At 36.8% G+C, this 20,591-nt stretch overlaps 2 protein-coding genes across 2 annotated transcripts; both read right to left on the bottom strand.

Annotated features, from left to right (window-relative positions):
- Positions 1-370: 370 nt before the first annotated feature.
- Positions 371-9,828, bottom strand: cdab (cytidine deaminase b). The gene is made up of 4 exons (XM_056467650.1): positions 9,559-9,828; positions 4,470-4,581; positions 4,293-4,350; positions 371-3,105 (listed from the first exon to the last, which is right to left on the bottom strand). The coding sequence occupies exons 1-4, from the start codon at positions 9,728-9,730 to the stop codon at positions 2,968-2,970; spliced, it is 480 nt and encodes a 159-aa protein (XP_056323625.1). The 5' UTR covers positions 9,731-9,828; the 3' UTR covers positions 371-2,967.
- Positions 9,829-12,107: 2,279 nt separating this feature from the next.
- Positions 12,108-19,920, bottom strand: si:dkey-33m11.8 (trypsin-3). The gene is made up of 6 exons (XM_056468063.1): positions 19,726-19,920; positions 17,977-18,039; positions 17,267-17,417; positions 15,491-15,632; positions 13,299-13,553; positions 12,108-12,952 (listed from the first exon to the last, which is right to left on the bottom strand). Exons 2-6 carry the CDS (start codon positions 18,026-18,028, stop codon positions 12,797-12,799), a joined length of 756 nt encoding a protein of 251 aa, XP_056324038.1. The 5' UTR covers positions 18,029-18,039; positions 19,726-19,920; the 3' UTR covers positions 12,108-12,796.
- Positions 19,921-20,591: the final 671 nt, after the last annotated feature.

Below are 20,591 nucleotides of genomic sequence, written 5' to 3'. Positions count from 1 at the left end.
AGTAAATAATATTTTTTGTTACAGTTTAATCCTTAAATTGTTTTCATCTGTAAAGATATTTGTGTATTGCTGTACATGCTGTGTGTATGAAGCGCTTGAGCCTGCATAGGTGCTCTAACTGACGCACTTTGCGCTGGACTTTAGAGCAGCTTTTAGTTGGTCAATGGCGCGGTCTATTTCAGCTTTCAAAATAGCAACACACAAACAATGCGCAATAACAGACCTCCTTTATTGACCGACACACCCATGAGTCCACAAAGAGGCGCAAATGGATTTGCTATTTAAACAACATGGCTCAAAACAGGTAAATGACAGTTGCGCTGGTCTGAAAATAGCAACAAATCCCACCATACACTTATTGCACCGGATGTATGATAGGGCCCTTAGTGTTTATTCAAAAATAAGAATAATTTCTTTACATACATTACAAGAGTATATAAATTAGTTAACATTCAGCACTGTTAAAGGGATAGCTGATGGCGAAAGTCCATTCATCATTTATACCCGCTTCACTTGTTTTAAACCTGTTTGAGTTTCTTGAACACAAAAGAAGATATTTTGTAGAATGCTGCTAGTTAGTACCCACTGACTTCCATAGTAGGCAAAAAATGACTATAGAAGTCGATGGGTGCCATCAACCAGAATTCTTCCAAATATCTTTTAAGGCATAGGTCTCAAACTCAGTTCCTGGAGGGCCGCAGCTCTGCAAAGTTTCACTCTAACCCTAATCAAACACAGCTGATCCAAATAATCAAGGTGTTCAAGACTACTAGGCTGTTTCTCAATTCCAAGAATGCCGAGAATGGACTTGCGTTCTTGTGAAGAACGGCCTTGCCAAGTTATCTCAGAAGAACGAACACGGCAGACCACGCGAATAGAGAAAGCATCCTGTGAGAAATGAGATGCTGCCTTCTTCCTGATGGTCACATGACCTTCATGCATAACATCATTCATACAACAATTTATTGTTTTCCCCTTTTTAATATATATAACATGCATAAAGACCTTACAAATAAAACATATTTTAATACGAACTCATGCTTTTATTAAGATTTTCATGGTAATGTTTACTGTCACCATCTCCTTCAGGGAAACTCATGAGCTAAATAAGTTATGTCTCTGAACTTTAATATTAAATCTATATAAAACGCTGCGTTTCCCACCTCCTTTATTCAGTCGCAATGACTTCTGGAACTTCTCAAGCGAGTCTGCATCGATGCCACCTCGATATCAAGAACACATCTGGGAACTTTCATGCGTCCGTCCTTGTGGTCTTGAGTTTTGGAACTGAACTTTGGCAGTCGATGATGAAGTTACACGAGGACGCTGAAGAACGCATATTGAGAAACAGAGACTATTAAGCAGGTGTGAGTTGGAGGTGGTTGGAACTAAACTGTACAGACCTGCAGCCCTCCAGGAATTGAGTTTGAGACCATTGATCTAATGTTTTCAACAGAAGATAGAAACTCATAAAGGCTTAAAACCACATGAGGGAGAATAGATGATGAGGGAGTTTTCATTGTGGGTGAACTATCCCTTTAAACACAATCATTCACAATGTTCTATATACACAGCAAAACTCTCATATACAGTTGAAGTCAGAATTATTAGCCCTCCTGTAAATTTGTTCCCCAATTTCTGTTTAACGGAAAGAAGATTTAACAATAGTTAGCACACAGCGCGTCTCAATAATAAAACCAGGAAGAAAAAAACAGTTTTGACATATCCCATTGGTCATTTAAATTGTCGCATTGATTGCATCATCAAATTCAGAGCTCCTATTGGTTCTTGGATTGACGCTCATCGCAGCTGTTGTCACACTGTAGGAAACTTGTTCAACAATAGTTTTAATAACTCATTTCTAATAACTGATCTTTTATCTTTGCCATGATGACAGTAAATAATAATTGACTAGATATTTTTCAAGATACTAGTATTCAGCTTCAAGTAATATTGAAAGGCTTAACTAGGTTTATTAGGCAAGTTATATGGAGTCAGATGAGTCTCAAAAAATACATTTACAACATAAAATTCTTACATCCTCAACACAATTAACTTTTAATTTTTTAACTTTTACATTTTTTTAATTAACAATTAACAAAATCCAAGTCCTAAATTCAAAACACGATTCAAAAATACACAAATCCAATTCATTTGATGAAAAAAAATTGTCGATTTTTACTTGCGAATTCACAGTTTCATTCATTCATTCATTCATTTTCTTTTCGGCTTAGTCCCTTTATTAATCTGGGGTCGCCACAGCGGAATGAACCGCCAACTTATCCAGCATGTTTTTATGCAGCGGATGCCCTTCCAGCTGCAACCCATCTCAGGGAAACATCCATACACACTCACTCACTCACTCACTCACTCACTCATTCACACTCATACACTACGGACAATTTAGCCTTCCCAATTCACCTGCACCGCATGTCTTTGGACTGGGGGAAACCAGAGCACCCGGAGGAAACCCACGCGAACACAGGGAGAACATGCAAACTCCACACAGAAACGCCAACTGACCTAGCCGAGGCTCGAACCAGCGACCTTCAAATTATCTGTTGTATTTATGAATTGTGTTTTGGATTCTGTAAATGTGAATTGTGCTGGGCTTGTATGAATTTTATCTTGTAAATGTATTATTTTTAAGACTCATCTAACTCCATAAGTTAGGGTAATTAGGCAAGTCATTGTATGACAGTGGTTTGTTCTGAGGACAACCGAAAACAAATATTGCTTAAGGGGCTAATAATATTGACCTTAACATGGTTTAAAAAAATTAGGAACTGCTTTTATTCTAGCCGAATTAAAACAAATAAGACTTTCTCCAGAAGAAGAAATATTAAAGGAAATACTGTAAAAAATAATTGTTGTTAAACATCATTTGGTAAATATTTAAAAAAGAAAATTAACAGGAGGCTGAATAATCTTGACTTCAACTGTTGGTTCTCCTCTAAAATCTCCTCTTCAAAACTCATTCCGAATGTTCACTTTCTTCATTTTTAAGTCCTCTGGTCCGAATGATGCCGGCAGAAGTTCCTCGACTGTCATCTCCACGTAGGAACCGTCGGGTTTGGACAAATACACATCCCAGTTAGAACCAAACTGTGGACGAAAAAACAAGAGTAATAGATGATTAATCTCAATTTGTAAACGCAAAATTTGGGGGTTCACATTTTTTTGTACATTGCTGCAGATTTCCCGCATATTTTGGACGGTCGGATCATGATTTATATTTAAAAACGTGTGGTATTTGTGAATAGATTGTGCTCAACCGGTGTGTTAAAGTATAAATGGGATCAAAACTAAAACATATGATGTTGTCAGCTCGCATTGCTAGTTTTGCAGTGAGCAATTCATCAATGTGTGTGTCATAACGAAAAAAAACAGTTTGCCCTTGTAATCTAAAATTAAAATCTGAAAATGCACTTCCTGTTTGCTTTCAGTTAAATTCTCAGATTAGGTCTATCCGAGGTATTGGACATGGCTAACATACTTAACCATGCCCCCTGATTGCCTTGTTGGCTCTGGATGCCAGAGGTCAGAGGAGAATGGCCAGACTGTTTTGAGCTGATAGAAAGGCAACAGTAACTCAAATAAGCACTCGTTACAACCGAGGTCTGCAGAAGGGCATCTCTGAACACACAACACGTCCAACCTTGAGGATAATAGGCTACAGCAGCAGAAGACCACACCGGGTGCCGCTCCTGTCAGCTAAGAACATGTAAACTGAGGCTACAATTCACACAGGCTCACCAAAACTGGACAATAGAAGATTGGAGAAACGTTGCCAGACTGGTTTCTTGAACTGACAATGAGTTCGCTGTACTCAAATGGCCTCCACAGTCACAAGATCTCAATCCAATAGAGCACCTTTGGGATGCGGTGGAACGGGAGATTAGCATCATGGATGTGCAGCCGACAAATCTGCAGCCACTGTGTCAATATGGAGCAAAATCTCTGAGGAATATTTCCAGTAGCTTGTTGAATCTATGCCACGAAGGATTAAAGCAGTTCTGAAGCCAAAAGCGGGTCCAACCCGGTACTAGTAAGGTGTACCTAATAAAGTGGCCGGTGAATGTACGTTATGATATGAGACGACTAGGAAAAATTAAGTTGATTCAACAACAAAAAAAGATGAAGGCAGCAAGAATTTTTTAACAGTGTATATTTTCACAGCAAAACTTAGGAAATGGAGTGAAATTTGCTGGAAAATTAGCAAAAACTCGCCACTTAATAATTTTTGTTGTAAAATCCTTGAAGCACTGAATACTGAGTAAAAAGGAACTTGCCTCTCTCATGAACTGCCGGCAGCCTCCACACGGGGAAATAAAGTTCTCACACATATCACTGAAAAAGACACATCATTGCTTTATCTTTTCACAAATGCGAGCGTTTAAAGTGGTCAGAAATGTTGCTATGGTATTTCCCACCACTAGAGGGCCAGCTGAGTGCGTGTAGAAGTTTACCTCGCAATAGCAATGGCTTTAAAATCCCTGTAGCCCTCAGATACAGCTTTGGAAATGGCAACTCTCTCAGCACAGATTCCCAAGTTGAAGCATGCGTTTTCCACGTTACATCCTGATGTGGAGACATAATTAAAAGGTTTGTGTATGAAAATATGTATTCTGTTTTAATTAAAGGCAATTTAATTCTGCCATCATTTATTCACTTGTTTACAAAGTGTTTGAGCTTCTTTCTTCTGTTGAATACAAAAGGAGATAATTTGAAGAATGTTGGATCCATGTTACCATTGGCCTATTTTTATGCGCTTTTTGATCAATTGTATCATTGTATCAAAAATATGCATATACAATACATATGCACACGACTGAGTAGGATAAACTTTTTATGCAATATGGAAAGATGCATAAACTATGATGGAAACCAGTTTTTGGAGCCAGTTTATCAGCAAGTGACTTGATTTTGTTCTTTTTTGGCTTTTTTTTCACAAATGTTTTATGCTTCTTATTCTGTTTAATGAGTTTTGTACATAAATCTACACTGTAAAAAATGCTGGGGTCCACACACTTCCTTCATGTTGTCCCAACACAAATCGATTAAGTTAGCTTTAAAAAAATGCGCAAATTTAAGTGCATTAGACAAAAACAATAAAGTTGTCCCCTACAAAAAATCAAGAATTGTGTTTATTCAGCTTTAAAATCAGTTTAAATTCATTTTCTGGGTGTAATTCACATCCATGGATGGATGGATTGTCTTCAATAGTATTTATTTTCTTACTCTGGAAGTCAACAGCTACCAACATTCTTAAAAATATCTTCTTTCGTGTTCAGAAAAAATAAACTCATAAAATAGTTAGTTAATTAGCATTTTTTTAGCATCCCTTTAAAGTGAACCTTTAGAGTGTGTATGCAAAGTTTCATCTCATAATACCACATAAATAATGTTTTAGAACTCTCTGAAACTGACCCTTTTAGGCTTGGATTGTAATTGTGTCGCTTTTGGTGACCGTCGCTTTAAATTCAAATTAGATTTAAAGATTTATTTTTGGCCTTTTTGCCTTTATTAAGCGAATAGGACAGTGTTTTAGACAGGAAGCTAAGTGGGAGACAGAGGGGGAACGGGTAGGGATGGGAAAAGTCCTTGAGCCTGGATTCGGACTCGGGACGCCCTGAAGTGCTACTGCATGATATGTCAACGCGCTAACCACTAGGCTATAGACACATTCCCATGTTTGTAAACATTCAGGATGCGCACGCAGCGAGGATGCAGAAAAAACAGGGAGCATTAGCATTTACAGCAAGGGAATGACATCCGATGTGGACAGAGTTTGTTGTTGACTTTGAAATAAGTTATATTGATTACATATTATATATATTAATTACATAATGCTTCCAGCATATTATAACAGCTCGTCACCCAGTGATAAGCACAGCGATTCTGCTAAATTAGCGTTAAAGTGAGCGGCATTCGTCTGACAGGTCCATTTGCGATAGCACCCTCACAATGAATATTGGATAAGACGAAATGACCAAGCATCCAACCTCAAATATACTATCTCATTGAAACTCCAAGTGATTTTACAAGACCTACAAGGCTTTGGATGCCAACAATGTTGCTCTGTGTGGTCATGTGTAAGAAATAATCTTCCATGATTACCAGATTCAAAACTATGTAGTGCTAAAAACCGATGTTCTGCCTAGCCAAAGACAAGAAAAGAAGACGGAGCTATAAAAGGCCTGGGCAATCATCAACAAGCAAAACAACTGCATTCTGACACTGAACTGCACCTGTACAGCAGGGTATGTGAACTTACAATTTTACATTTCATTCTCAGCATTCAGTGTCCGCAGTTTAATTCACCATATTTAACTGTTCTAGCTGAAATCATTGCTGTAATAAAAAACGAGTAATGTGTATGATTCCGCATAGCGTGAGCTTACCTGATATGAAATGAGAACGTCAGAGTCGAGCATTCATAATTAGGTCATCACTCTATTCAGCTCCCTTTTAGCCAAAAACGTCTGCGGTTGGCATTAAAAGCAGTGTGGTGTACGGTAAAAGTTTTCTATTTTGGGACTTTCAAATTTGGCATCCTACCACACAACACGACATGTTTGCTATTGCTACCGGGAACCGGTGTGACATCATGTGTGACGTAGGTTGGTAATTCCTCTATTGCGCTGACTTAAATTCAAATGAGATTGGGCTCTTTTCAAAAGAGGGCGGGGCTACAAATGCATGTGTGTCAGCATAGTGGCAGATTCAAAAACAAGACTAAAGCCATGATTTCAGCCAGGATTTTGTCATCTGAGACAAATTTGGGAAATGATAGCCGCTTAGTGAAGTTAGAAGTTGTGAAAGTGTCAGAAGGTTTCAGACACTTTCCTACAGTGTGACAACAGCTGCGATGAGCGTCAATCCAAGAACCAATAGGAGCTCTCAATTTGATGACGCAATCAATGCGACAATTCAAATGACCACTGGGATATGTCAAAACTGTTTTTTTCTTCCTGGTTTTATTATTAAGACGCGCTGTTTGCTAAATTTCCGCTACAGATTGTTTACATTTGCTATGAGGAATCATTTCAGAACGCGGGATAGTGAAAGTGACACGGGTTGATGACGTCAAACTCCAGGGGCGTTTTCTTTTGTTTTTGGCTCGTCTTCGTTGTCGTTCAGTCTCACAGTGTGACACGCGAGCCATGTTCGTGTAGTCTGACATGCTACAATCGTTCAGGATTATAAAAAAAATCGCACAGTGTGAGCCAGCCTTAACGTCCTATGCTAATGAGGAAGAGATGGTCACTAGTGGGCGGGGCTTTTCCCTTCTGATGAAACGTACAAAGGCAGAATGCCAATCAAAGTGTTTGTGCAGACTGTTTTTATCAGGTGTGATTATGAAAAATTTAATTATTACATTTTTACTATTAGAAGCTGGTTATATTCACACACTGCTGCCACACGACCCTTTATAAAAGTGATTTTTGCATAATAGATCCTCTTTAACATTCAGTGGCCTCTGTTTAAAAATGCATTGCATCACACTGTAAACACATCAGACAAACATTACGTAAGGTACGTCCTGTACTTGTGTTTTGTAGTGAGTGTGATTTCTATTGGGTGGTCTGGAGGGGCCTGTCAGGTCAAGGGCCAAGTTTTTATTTACTTTCTGACGACAAAGAAGAAAAATAAAACGTGCGTCTCGTGCTTCTGTAGTGAGTAACACTGAGGTCTTTGAACAGCAGTCAATAAGTGCTGCTTCACTGCAGTTCAAGGCTGCGTCACTTCATCTGAGAGAGCAATAATCATTACATTACTCAACCAGAGTCATCATTAGTCAGCTTGAATATTAGACTACTAATTATGCAAAAAAATGATTTAATTTGACTATTGATTGAGTATCGATTTTAATAAATCACCAAATGATTATCCTTTAAACACATAGCATGGCTTCCGCTACATTCATTCATCCGTCCCTACTAAAAAAAACAGCTTAAACCATCCTAGGCTGGTTGGCTGGTTTAAGCTGGTCGACCAGCCTAGTTTTAGAGGGGTTTTGGCCATTTCCAGGCTGGTTTCCAGTCATTTCCAGCCTGGTCTTAGCTGGTGAGGCTGGGTGATGACTAGCTAAAACCAGCTTGACCAGCCTAACCAGGCTGGGAGCCCAGCCAAAATCAGGCTGGTCAAGCTGGTTTTAGCTGGTCATTTTCCAGCCTGACCAGCTAAGACCAGGCTGGAAATGACTGGAAAATTTTCTAAGGCCGTTTTAATAAATGTGGCTTAAATAGCCTAATTTAACTTAGGCCTAGTCCTTGTTTGTGAAACTGGGCCTTAATGTTTTACTTTACTTGCAAATAAAACTTGGCTGTCCTGAGAAAACCTTTGTTCTCATCCCATCATGAGGGCAACAATTTTTTTTAATCAATCATAAATATTCTGTTGGAAACTGCAACGGTTTTGCGAGTGAAATTAGCGTTGTTCTACAAAGGGCTTTAAGTAGAAAACTTGGGGGCCCCCAATAAATACCTAGTTAATTAAAAAAAAATTTATTATAACATTAAATATAATTATAAATATACATTATATATAATTAATTATATATAGTTTTCTATCATATTTTGTACGGTGAAGGTCTAACAAATAAAATTCTAATGTTGTTTTAAGAAAAGATGTCTGATACAAGGAAAAAAGACAAGACAGCAAAACAAAAACAAACAAACAGATGAATAAATAATCATAATAATAATACATTTTATTTGTAATGCGCTTTTCTTAAACTCAAAGCGCTAGACAATTCAAAAGGTGCAAATTTGTACTTTTGGGCCCCATGGCTGCAATTGCTTAGAGCCCCCAAATTACTGAATCCGCCCCTGTGTATAATATCACATTCATATTACAGTGAACGTCCAATGAACAATGTTTTGTCTAATTTTCATATTGTATGGCAAGTAGCCGTGTAATAAGCGGAATAAAGTACATCCAGGATGGTTATTTTCACACAATAAAGCTCTTCAGTCTTATACAAAAGTGCTTCGCTTTCGTGACTAGTGTTATTCTGCGATAACAACCTCCTGGATCAACTTTTTTAATGATATATTTAAAAAAATTTACAATTTACAAACATAACAACCACCAAAAACACAGATAGAAAGGAAAAAGGGGGAAAATTCTGAGAAAACAAAAAAAAACTGTATTGATACACACTTAGATACATCAAAAACATGGGGGTAAAAAAATAAACTCAGCACATATAGCTAAATAAGGGACAGATGTATACTTGTATACAACAATCTCCATGTTAAAATTCAAGGCAATAAAGGTTTACAAACTGTTATGTATTATTATAATTACTATTATCATTATTATTATTATTATTATTATTATTATTATTATTATTATTATTATTATTATTATTATTAATATTATTATTATGAGGGGTTGGCAGGGGTGATCAGTCTTGATCCAGCAGTTTCTAAATGAATGTTATCTCTATATTATATTATATTATATTATATTATATTATATTATATTATATTATATTATATTATATTATATTATATTATATTATATTATATTATATTATATTATTCTCACCTGTGAAAACCGTCCCATCATGTGTTAGCAGTGCCGCCCCGACTCGAAACTTGCTGTATGGGCAATAGGCAAACGTCTTGGCCTCTAGAGATTTCCGAGTCAACTCTTTTATTCCCAACAAGTGCCCATTCAACCCATTAATAAGCTCGTGCATCATCTTTTGGTCTCCCATGTTGCTATGAAGTGTGTGTGTAGTCTTTCTGTGGCTTAGCAGAGTTGCCTGTGATTTAGTTTGATTTTTTTTTTTTCCATATGTCACATCCAATCCCCTTTTCCCTGCTCTCCCTCCTCCCATATGCTCCGTGTTTGATGTGTGTGATGCTGTCGTGCTGTAAACTTATGTAATTTCCAGTCAGGGACGACATAGCAACCTTTTCCCTCAGCCTTGAGGAATAAAGGTCACCGCACAATAACACACTCGCACTCCCAGTGGAGTAGCTGTGAAAAATCCTTCGCTTTTCACCGCAGACAGCTGGAGATTAATAGGCCAACTGCGCCGTTTATTCTTTCACGCTCCCCCGCCTTGAAATGACATTAAAAATAAAAGGAATTTAAATGGAGATGGCCAGTTACTGTACGCTTGTTGGAATTAAATGTTGTGTCGATATAAATGTGAATTTAACCACATCTGAAAGTTTCTGAAATGTATAACCTGTTCTGATTCCATCTATAAATACATTTGAATCCTTGTTTGAGAAATAGGGTGACACTATATGTATAAGCGTCAGCATTTTTCTCAGAAAACATATTTCTAAAGGTGCTGTTGACTTTAAATTTTTATCGGATGTTGGTAACAACCAAAGAAATCCCTATATCTAAAGAAAACAAAACAAATTGATTTACAAATGAAGTTATGTGTACTAATGTGAAATGACACAGAGAAATAGTGTTGAACACATGAAGAAAGGGAGGTGTAGAAAGGCAGTGAAAGCCCAGACAGCTGAAATCTCTCAGTAGTTTTTCAGCAACCCTCTGCCCTTCCTCAGTGTAAATGAATATCAGCTGCTTCAGTCTAACATCTCCATTCGCAGCAAGACAATGATCAAAACACAGCCAAGGAAACTCTCAAATGCTTTTTAGAGAAAGAAAATCAAGCTGTAGAATGGCCCAGCCAATCACTTGATCCGAATCCAATAGAGAATACAAAATAAAGATCAGATTTGATAGATGAGACCCACAGAACCATCAAGATTTTTCCAATCTGTTGACTGTCACAAAGGGGTTTGAGTCTGGTGAAGAATGGTTCCAGAATGCAGGTAAGACAAAAGCAAAAGCTAAAAAATAAAATAAACAAGTAAATAACAGGGTGAAAATGTGGTAAAATCAGGCTGCCGTGAGGCTTTTCTTTTTTTGGATTGCTATAAAAACATCCCCCAAATGACGGTCGTGTTTAGGTGTGTGGTTTGCCATTGCCTCCTCTTAAAAATCATACATTTTCGTACGACTGAACCGTACGAATGAGCCACTAAATTGACAAAATGTAAAATAGTTAAGTTTCCTCGTGAGATAAGGCTGGAAATACAGGAAGAATTGTGAACTGTTTGTTTTTCTATTACTTCTATATTGAAATCAATGGTTACAGGTTTTCAGCTTTCTTCAAGACATCTTCTTGTGTGTTCAACAGAAGAAACACATAAAGGTTTGGAACCACTTGAGGGTGAGTACATGATTAGGAAATGTTCATTTTGAAATTGATCATTTATTTACCATTTGCTCAAACTTTTAAGCCAGTATGAGTTTCTTGTTTTCTGTAAAATAATACATATATAATATTTAGAAGAATGTTGGAAAGGGGTAGCCATTGACATTCATAGGAAAGAATATGATTCATAAGAAAGATACCATAAGACAATGGCTACCAGTTTCTGAGATTCTTCAAAATGTTCAACAGAGGAAAGATTTTCAGACATGTTGGGAACAAGTCAATGACAGAACGCTTACAAAATACATCAAAATATGTCATTCCTAATGTTTAAAAATGAGAACTTCTACTACCAACATACATACATACATACATACATACATACATACATACATACATACATACATACATACATACATAAATACATACATACAGTTGTAGTCAGAATTATTAGCCACCTGTATATTTTATTCCCCAATTTCTGTTTAACGGAGGGCAGATTTTTTTTAACACATTTCTAAAAGATAATAGTTTTAATAACTCATTTCTAATAACTGATTTCTTTTATCTTTGCCATGATGACAGTACATAATATTTGACTAGGTATTTTTCAAGATGCTATATTCAGCTTAAAGTAACATTTAAAGGCTTAACTAGGGTAATTAGGCAAGTTAGGGTAATTAGGCAAATCATTGTATATTGATTGTTTGTACTGTAGACATTCAAAACAAATGTAGCTTAAAGGGGCTAATAATTTTGACCTTTCAATGGTTGTAAAAAGAAATCTGCTTTTATTCTAGTCCAAACAAAACAAATAAGACTTGTTGTGAATTTGTCTAGTCTGGCTCACGGCACCAAACTTTTGTGAAATTCTAAGACGAGCAAAAAATCAGGGAGAACTTTCGGGTATCTTCAAAGCAGAATCCTTTAATAAGAAGACGTGGCGTCATCGAAAGAAACTCTCAACTGGTACAGCAGACACTCAGTTTAAATACAGTTTTACAGACATTGACACATGTAGGTGGGGACAGTCTAAAACAAAGCATGCAAATAAAGTGTTGTTGTCGGCAGGGTAAACTGCCTTTCCAGGCCTGATCTCATCAGCACATAAGTACCCATTCACGATACATTTTAGCATGAAACAGTGTGCAAATGGGGTTCTGGAGACAGAACCCGTCTGGCCAGTTGACTGGCTTGAGAACACAATAAACACAGCTGTGCTGTGAAACTGACTATTTGCATTACTTTGAGGATAGTCAGAGCTCAGGAAACCAAGACATTTTAAGTTCTGTCACACCCTAAAAACAACCTTTCAGTTATATATAGATTACATAAATTTATATTCCTTTAGACTTTCTCCAGAAGAAAAAATATTATAAGAAATAATGTGAAAAATTCCTTACCCTGTTAAGCATAATTTGGTAAATATTTGACATAGTAAAGAAATTCACAGTAGGGTGAATAATTCTGACTTTAACTGTGTATATTTAATCCTCAGATTTTGTCTAACAGACTTTGACCATCATATTGAGTATCTTTTCAACCGTCTGGTGTCATTTTTAACAGCGATTCAACAACCGTTGGAAACTGAACATTCTAGCTGGTGTCGTTTTCGATTATCCAGGTCATCCAGGGAATGTAGTTGCGGACTTTGGTGTAGACTCCAGGAAAATAAGCATTGGCACAGCTGATGCCCCAGGACACGATGCCCTCAAAATAACCATTACAGATGAGCGGCCCGCCAGAATCGCCCTGCAGACAAACACAGCCCAACACGTGAGACTGTTTGTTTTAGCAGAGTCAAACCAAAACCTTCAACAAATCTCAGATTATCACAGTTCATTTGCTTTAGTTTGTAAATTAAAGCAAGGATTTGGAAAACAAATATTATTTTCGCTAATTATAATTTTATATCAGCTCGTTTTTTGGTGATTGTTGTTAGATTCAGTCTTTGTTTTTCATTTATTGTGAGTTTATTTTTATTATTCAGTCAATGAAAATGTTTGGCCAATACTTTTAATCTCAGTTTTCATTAACTACATTAACCTTGCTGTGCACACTGTCCTCAGTTTCAGAATAAAAACCCTATAGGCTTCACCTGGCAGGAGTCTTTGCCGCCCAGCGGGGAGCCGGCGCACACCATGTTGTCTGTGATTCTGTAGTAGTAATAGTACTGGCACTGCGGGATGATCTGGACGTCCACAGCTCGCAGGACGGGCGACAGGTAATAACTGTAGACCTGAGTGACGCCCCAGCCGCTCACGATACAGACTGTGCCGCCTTGTAGAGCCGGGGCGGAGACCGGCAGCACGGCTGGCTGGATGGTGGCACTGAGCTCTGCTGGCTTCTCCAACTGAGTCACACAAACACATGCATTATAAACTGCTTATACAACATACAGTACATACAGTTTCAACACATAATCTTTTAATAACTGTACATAATACATAATAACAGTGATAATAATTTAATAAATCAACACTGGAGACTGGAGTAATGATGCTGAAAATTCAGATTTGTATTAGAGGAAATAAATATACAGTGCATCCAGAAAGTATTCATAGCGCTTCACTTTTTACACATTTTTAATGTTAGAGACTTATTCTAATATGGATTAAATTAATTAATTTCCTTAAAATTCTGCACACAATACCCCAAAATCACAATGTGAAAAAAGAGTTTTTGAAATTGTTGCAAATTTATTAAAAATAAAATACCTGAAAAATCTCATATGAATCAGTATTCACAGCCTTTGCCGTGAAGCTCTAAATTGAGCTCAGCTACATTCTGCTTCCACTGATCATTCTTGAGATGTTTCAGCAGCTTAATTGGAGTTCATCTGTGGTAAATTCAGTTTATTGGACATGATTTGAAAAGGCAAACACCTTTCTATATAAGGTCCCAGGGTTGACAGTGCATGTCAAAGCACAAACCAAGCATGAAGACAAAGGAATTGTCTGTGGACCTCAGAGACAGGGTTGTCTTGAGGCACAAGGCTGGGGAAGGTTACAGAAACATTTCTGCTGCTCTAAAAGTTCCAATGAGCACAGAGGCCTCCATCATCCATAAGTGGAAGATGTTTGGAACCACCAGGACTCCTCCTAGAGCTGGCCGGCCATCTAAGCTTAGTCAGGGAGGTAATCAATAACCCGATGGTCACTCTGTCTGAGCTCCAGCGTTCTTTTGTGTAGAGAGGAAAACCTTACAGAAGGACAACCATCTGTGCAGCAATCCACCAATCAGGCCTGTATGGTAGAGTGGCCGGACAGAAGACACTTCACTGCTGGAATTTGCCAAAAGGCATCTAAAGGACTCTCAGACCATAAGAAACAAAAAATTCCCAAAGACAGGTGTGCCAAGCTTGTGGCATCATATTCAAAAAGAGTTGAGGCTGTAATTGCTGCCAAAGGTGCATCAACAAAGTATTGAGCAAAGGCTGTGAATACTGATATACATGTGATGTTTTTTTTTTATTTTTAATAAACTTGCAACAATTAAAAAAAACTCTTTTTTTCACATTGTCATTATGGGGTATTGTGTGTAGAATTTTGAGGAAATTTAATCCATTTTGGAATAAGGTTGTAACATAAAAAAATGTGGAAAAAGTGAAGCGCTATAAATACATTCCGGATGCACTGTATAGAAAGATGAAGTCCCCCTTTACATTTAATCTGTACCTACTAATGATGTTTCTTCAGAATTTAACATAAAAATATTGTCATTTAAAATGATGCCATGTTTTCAGACATGTTTAAATTCAATTTTAGACAACACAATACCGACGTTTTAACTCCAGAAGAGTTAAGAGATCAATAATTGATGGAATAACTCCCGTTTTCAATCACAACAAATAAAAACATCCCACCTAGCAATTTTATGTTAAGACATCCAATAGACGTCTAAACGTAGATGGCATGGCTAAAGTAAGGGTAAATTTAGGCTGTCAGTGAAAACCTAATAGACATCAAAGAATTGACCAAAACTAGACTAGTCATCAAATACAGATTAGACAGACTTCACACATGTAGTCGTTCATATTTTTGTGTTTGATGACTAGTCTAATTTTGGCAGATTCTTAGATGTCTATCAGACGTTCACTGACAGCTCAAATTTAGCCTTGTTTTACCAAAGCTGTCTTTGTTTAGACGTCTATTAGACTTCTGTTAAAAACAAAAAATGTTTGCTGGGATTTGTTATCCTCACAATAACAGTATTGTCATGTGCTTAATTTCACAGCTTATTATAATAACTTTTATTTGCGTTTATCGATTTGATGCTTAATGAACTTACTTTCAGAAGCATGATGTCACTATCAAACGTCCTGTAATTGTACATGTAATGCACCAGGGCCTTGGACACATTGAACACCCGCTCAAAGCCCTCGATTTTGGAGAGGTCATGTTCACTTAACACCACTTTGATTAAATAGCTCCTGTGAAGAGAGGCCGCAGAAACAAACAATTTTGCATACAGTAAAGTTTGTGTCGGCCTACCACATGTACACTGTATCAGCTTGTTGAGTTGTGACATGTTAATAATAATAATTCCTTACATTTATATAGCGCTTTTCTGGACACTCAAAGCGCTTTACATGTTGGGGGAATCTCCTCATCCACCACTAGTGTGCAGCATCCACCTGGATGACGTGACGGCAGCCATATTGCGCCAGACCGCGCACCACACACCAGATTGGTGGAGAGGAGACAGAGTGATGCAGCCAATTATGATATGGGGATGGCTAGGAGGCCATGATGGACAGAGGCCAGTGGGCAAATTTGGCCAGGATGCTGGGGTTAAAGGCCTACTCTTTTTCGAAGGACATCCTGGGGTTTTTAACAACCTCGATTTAACGTCTCATCCAAAAGACGGCGCTCATTGAGCAGTTTAGAGTCCTCTTCACTATACTGGGGCGTTAGGACCCACACAGACCGCAAGTTAAGCGAGTGAGTGAGTCAATAAATTATCTTTAGAGTATTAGTAGAGTGTAAAGTTAGAGTTAGGGTAAGGATTAGTGTAAATTGACATGTACTTGCAAAGTTATGAAGAATGTCTGTGGAGCAGTGTCAGCAGATATTAAGCAGACAGTCTTCTTATTCTCTAATGACAATTGCTTGGCAGCATGTAGTTGCAATGTAACTTATAGTCAATAAAAATACAGTGATACTGTGTTTTTTGACATCATGCTTGATGTCGTTTGGACATCAAGGAGCCCGTTGGGAACACATTACAGCCAATATTTTACAAATTCATGTTGTAAACTACAGTCTGGAATTCAGACATTAATATTTGAACAATTTATAAGAAATTAAACATCTGATTATCTGAAATTAGGCTTGGATATAACCAATATAGAACACATTGTAAATGTAGATGCAAAAAATATATATATATATTTGCTGTTTGTTCAAACTACTTGTTTAAAATGAGCTTAATCAACACAATTCTTGGTTTTTGGGACAACGTAATTGCTTTATGTTCAATCCACTTAAATTTGTATAAAAGTTAAGTTAACGTAATCGATTTGTGTTAGGACAACGAATGAATTGTGTGTCGTTTTTTTACAGTGGACATTAATAGGCTACCATCTGATGTTTGCTTTTGGCATCTGATAAAGAAAAACTGAACTCGTCATGAAATATGTAATGGTTAATTAATAGTTATAATATAAATCATATTGGTTTTAAAGTAAACTGTATTGATCCCTAAGTCTCTGCTAGATTTCTGTTTTTGCTTTCTAGTAGTGGCATGTTAAAGCCAATAAATCTTGAATATGTGCCAACTCACATTTTAAACTAAATATTTACTGGTTTTAATGGTTAAATGGTATTGTTAATTATTAAACAGTTTAATGATGTGCTTTGTGGTATTTGTAGTGGAAGTCATTAGATCTTCTGTGATGAGGGGAAGTTATTATCAATTTATGAAGACGGTAGCCTACTTTGCACAATATTAAAAACCAAAATAAGCTAAAGGACGTAAGATGGACTCTTTTTATCTTGGTTAAGTCGAAAAGGTTGATTAAAATGGCTAGTTGTGGTCTGTGGATGAATTGATGTAAGTACTCACGGTCTCCAGCAGTGGGCAGCACTGACCACCCACTGCGGGTGTATGAGTGTTCCTCCGCAGTAATGGTAGTTGTTGTACTGGACAGAGGCCTGGTACTTTATGGAGTATGGCTGAACCTCCTGTCCTCCAATGATCCTCTGCTGCTGCGAGCCTGTGAATGAGGAGAATAATGAGAAAGACCCAGAGCTCGTGTGTGAAGGTAGACACAAAATGGCGGCCGCTTTCATGGACCCTTTTCACACAAGACTGTTATGACGCGTTTAACAGTTATCAGCATCTTAAATTCTTGCATGTTTTAATATTCTGATTTAAAATAAAAACATATGTATATTTTTATGTATTTATGTATGTATTATATAACGTTTGTATCAAATTACAAAAAACGAATTACTGCTTATGCTAGGTGTTTTTAATGCAGCATCCATGGGACAGGACAGTAATGTTAAATTTGATGTTGTTCTCTCTTCTGGCTGCCGTTTTCAGTCTCACACAATTATATTCCTTTTTCTTTTATTATTTCAGCAAATATAATTGTAAAAAAGTATATATTTGTTGTACTCTCCCATTGACTGTGCTTTAAGTTTATTCTACTATGACATCTTCTGCTATTAAGAAACCCAAATATGTGAAAAGGGTCCATGTTGTATGTGCGAAAAGCAACTTCCTGTTATTATATTTGGCTAAGAGCACTGTGAGTTACAGGGGTTTACCTTGAAGCACGGAGACGATGAGGAGCAAGGTGTATTCAAGGCATTTCTTCATGTTTGAGGGGTCTAAAACAGAGTAAAACCAATACGAATGGTTCAAAATGCAGCTGCATATAAAGAAATAATTTGTTTAATCAATCAATCAATCATTCAATGAATGAATTCAAAGGAAATATAAAACAGCCCACATGAAAAAAAAATACTATAGTAATTTATAGTAAGCTCTAAGGTGTGTTTGAACCATACTAAAGTATAATAAAGCCTATGCCTGTATTGTTTCATAAGACTTTGTTAGTCAAAGCATATTGTAGCATTAACTAACCGTAATAAATACTATAGTATACTTTATTTAACTGTGGTTTATTTTAGGATACCCTGTTTGCGGGCTGCACAGTGGCGCAGTGGGTTTCACGTTCGCCTCACAGCAAGAAGGTCGCTGGTTCCAGCCTCGGCTGTGTCAGTTGGCATTTCTGTGTGGAGTTTGCATGTTCTCCTCGTGTTGGCATACCTTTATTTCCGAGAGTGTACTGTAATGGGTAATTGTATTGCTGTAGTTGTTGCAGTTGTAGTTGTATTGTTATAGTTGTTAACACAGAAACTAGAATTTCCACAACAGTATGGTTCAGAAATATGTTTACTAAAAATTACTATAGTATTTGTTCAAGTTGGAGGGTACCCTGTTCAAAGAGAGTTAAAAACTTAAAGGCTTTTGGGCTATTTTTTATTAGATTTCTTTTAGATGGCCGACCAGCCTGATCAAGCTGTGCTTCAGCTAAATTTAGAAAAATAATTTGCAAAACTGTATTTCAAAGAAAAATGTTCAGCAATATTAATTTCTGTAATAATAATGTCTGTAACTAACATGATGTTATGCCTATGATGCGAAAAAAAATTGTATTTATCAAGTGGAATAGTGATATTTACATTTCAGTGCTGTTCTTTTCAGTGCTGATCAAAAAATAATAAAGCAATATCATATTTTCTAAAAGAAAATATTAAGCACAGCTGATTTAAATATTTAAAAATAATACAATACAATAATAATGATACACAAGACTAACAATGCTGAAAATTCAGACTTGATATCACGTTAACAAATGTCATTTTAAGAGATTTTTTTTCTTTTTTAATCAATTTAGGGACTTTGTGAGACTTTACTCAAAGACACTCAAAGAATAAATTACACTTTAAAAAAGATATATACACTGTAAAAAAAATGCTTGGTTGTTTTAGCCCAAATTGGGGTAAACAAACATTTTTACATTTAATTTTATGTGTGTTTGTGTGTATATGTACAGTTGTCATATCATTACAGTCAGAATTATTAGCCACACTGTATATATTTTTCCCCACTTAATGGAAAGGAGATTTTTTTTCAACACATTTCTAAACATAATATTTTGTTCTCTGGACAATCAAAACATACATTGCTTAAGGGGGCTAATAATATTGACCTTAAAATGGTTTAAAAAAAATAAAAACTGCTTTTATTCCAGAAGAAAAAATTACAGGAAATACTGTGAAAAATTCCTTGCCCTGTTAAACATCATTTGGAAAATATTTGAGGAAGACAAAAAAATTCACAGGGGGAGAATAATTCAACTGTATATATCCATGCAGCCTTGGTGAGATATAATACCTTAAGCATGAAACAAAAAAGAAAAAATGCTAATTAATAGCGTGTATGATATTCAATATCAAAATATATTAGCTTTTCTACCTGAAACGAAAATGTAAAGCGTAAAAACTCACCCTGAGCATCGAAACCTAAATCCTGAGCAGCTAAATCCTGCTAGCTTCCTCCAGCACTAGCAAAACTGTGAACAATATCTTTGGTTTTATAGTGTAACCACATCTGTCCCTTAGGTTTTACGAACTTGTTTGTACGCTAACTATTCTCAGGAACAAAATCGGTAACACACAGGACTCTGGCTAATCCAAAAGCTCCTCTGATGGCCTCCTCTTGTTTGATACTGTCATGTTTAAAACCTTGCCATTGATTCATAAACAGTGTGCTCCTCTCTAAGGTGAAATTAAATATCTATTGACTATCCAACTTGACAAAATGGTGTATTAGACAATAGGGTATCAGGTGATGGAGAAATTGGGTGGAAAAAGCAAAAAGGGTGGCGGTAAACAAAGCGTCTGTGAACGAGGTCTTTCCAGCATCCATTGACTGTATAAATGCAGATATTAATCCACAGGGGAGAAGCTCCACCTAGAAGAATGAGTTTGGCATTTATCTCAAGTCCCTCGCTGAATGTAATATTTCTGGAAATCTGATAGTCTCTTGTGAGATTTGATCAGAAAATGAATGCCGATTCCCGTCCTCTCGTTGTTGGAAAGTCAAGTGAGATGTCAAATGTGAAATTTGTATTATTGGTGTTACGTTATGCGGTGTTGTTGTGTGTAATTCATCATAATCCATTCTGAAAGCCCAGTTGGATAATGCTGAGGTGATTCTCTTTCCTTGAGATGGATTATTATAGAAACCTGGTGTGTATTTCTGAAACAAAATGGGGGGACGCAGAGGTGGCAAATGTTGGGTACTGTATCCTAAATAAAATCTGATGGATAGTCTTTGGGAATTGCTAGCAGACAGAATATGTACACATATG

The sequence above is a fragment of the Danio aesculapii genome, chromosome 11 (assembly GCF_903798145.1).
Source record: "Danio aesculapii chromosome 11, fDanAes4.1, whole genome shotgun sequence".
Classification (NCBI taxonomy): Eukaryota; Metazoa; Chordata; class Actinopteri; order Cypriniformes; family Danionidae; genus Danio; species Danio aesculapii.
The sequence above is the reverse complement of the archived record's forward strand: the minus strand, read 5'-3'. Positions and strand labels throughout refer to the sequence as shown.

What these genes read in the sequence shown, in the direction of transcription:
- si:dkey-33m11.8 (XM_056468063.1), bottom strand. Translation starts at nt 18,028, where the DNA reads ATGAAGAAATGCCTTGAATACACCTTGCTCCTCATCGTCTCCGTGCTT. An exon ending in GTGACATCATGCTTCTGAAA is followed by an intron (nt 13,554 to 15,490) that starts GTAAGTTCATTA and finishes TGTGTGACTCAG; the next exon opens with TTGGAGAAGCCAGCAGAGCT. An exon ending in GCGGCAAAGACTCCTGCCAG is followed by an intron (nt 12,953 to 13,298) that starts GTGAAGCCTATA and finishes GTTTGTCTGCAG; the next exon opens with GGCGATTCTGGCGGGCCGCT.
- cdab (XM_056467650.1), bottom strand. Translation starts at nt 9,730, where the DNA reads ATGGGAGACCAAAAGATGATGCACGAGCTTATTAATGGGTTGAATGGG. An exon ending in TGATGGGACGGTTTTCACAG is followed by an intron (nt 4,582 to 9,558) that starts GTGAGAATAATA and finishes TCTCCACATCAG; the next exon opens with GATGTAACGTGGAAAACGCA. An exon ending in AAAGCCATTGCTATTGCGAG is followed by an intron (nt 4,351 to 4,469) that starts GTAAACTTCTAC and finishes TGTCTTTTTCAG; the next exon opens with TGATATGTGTGAGAACTTTA.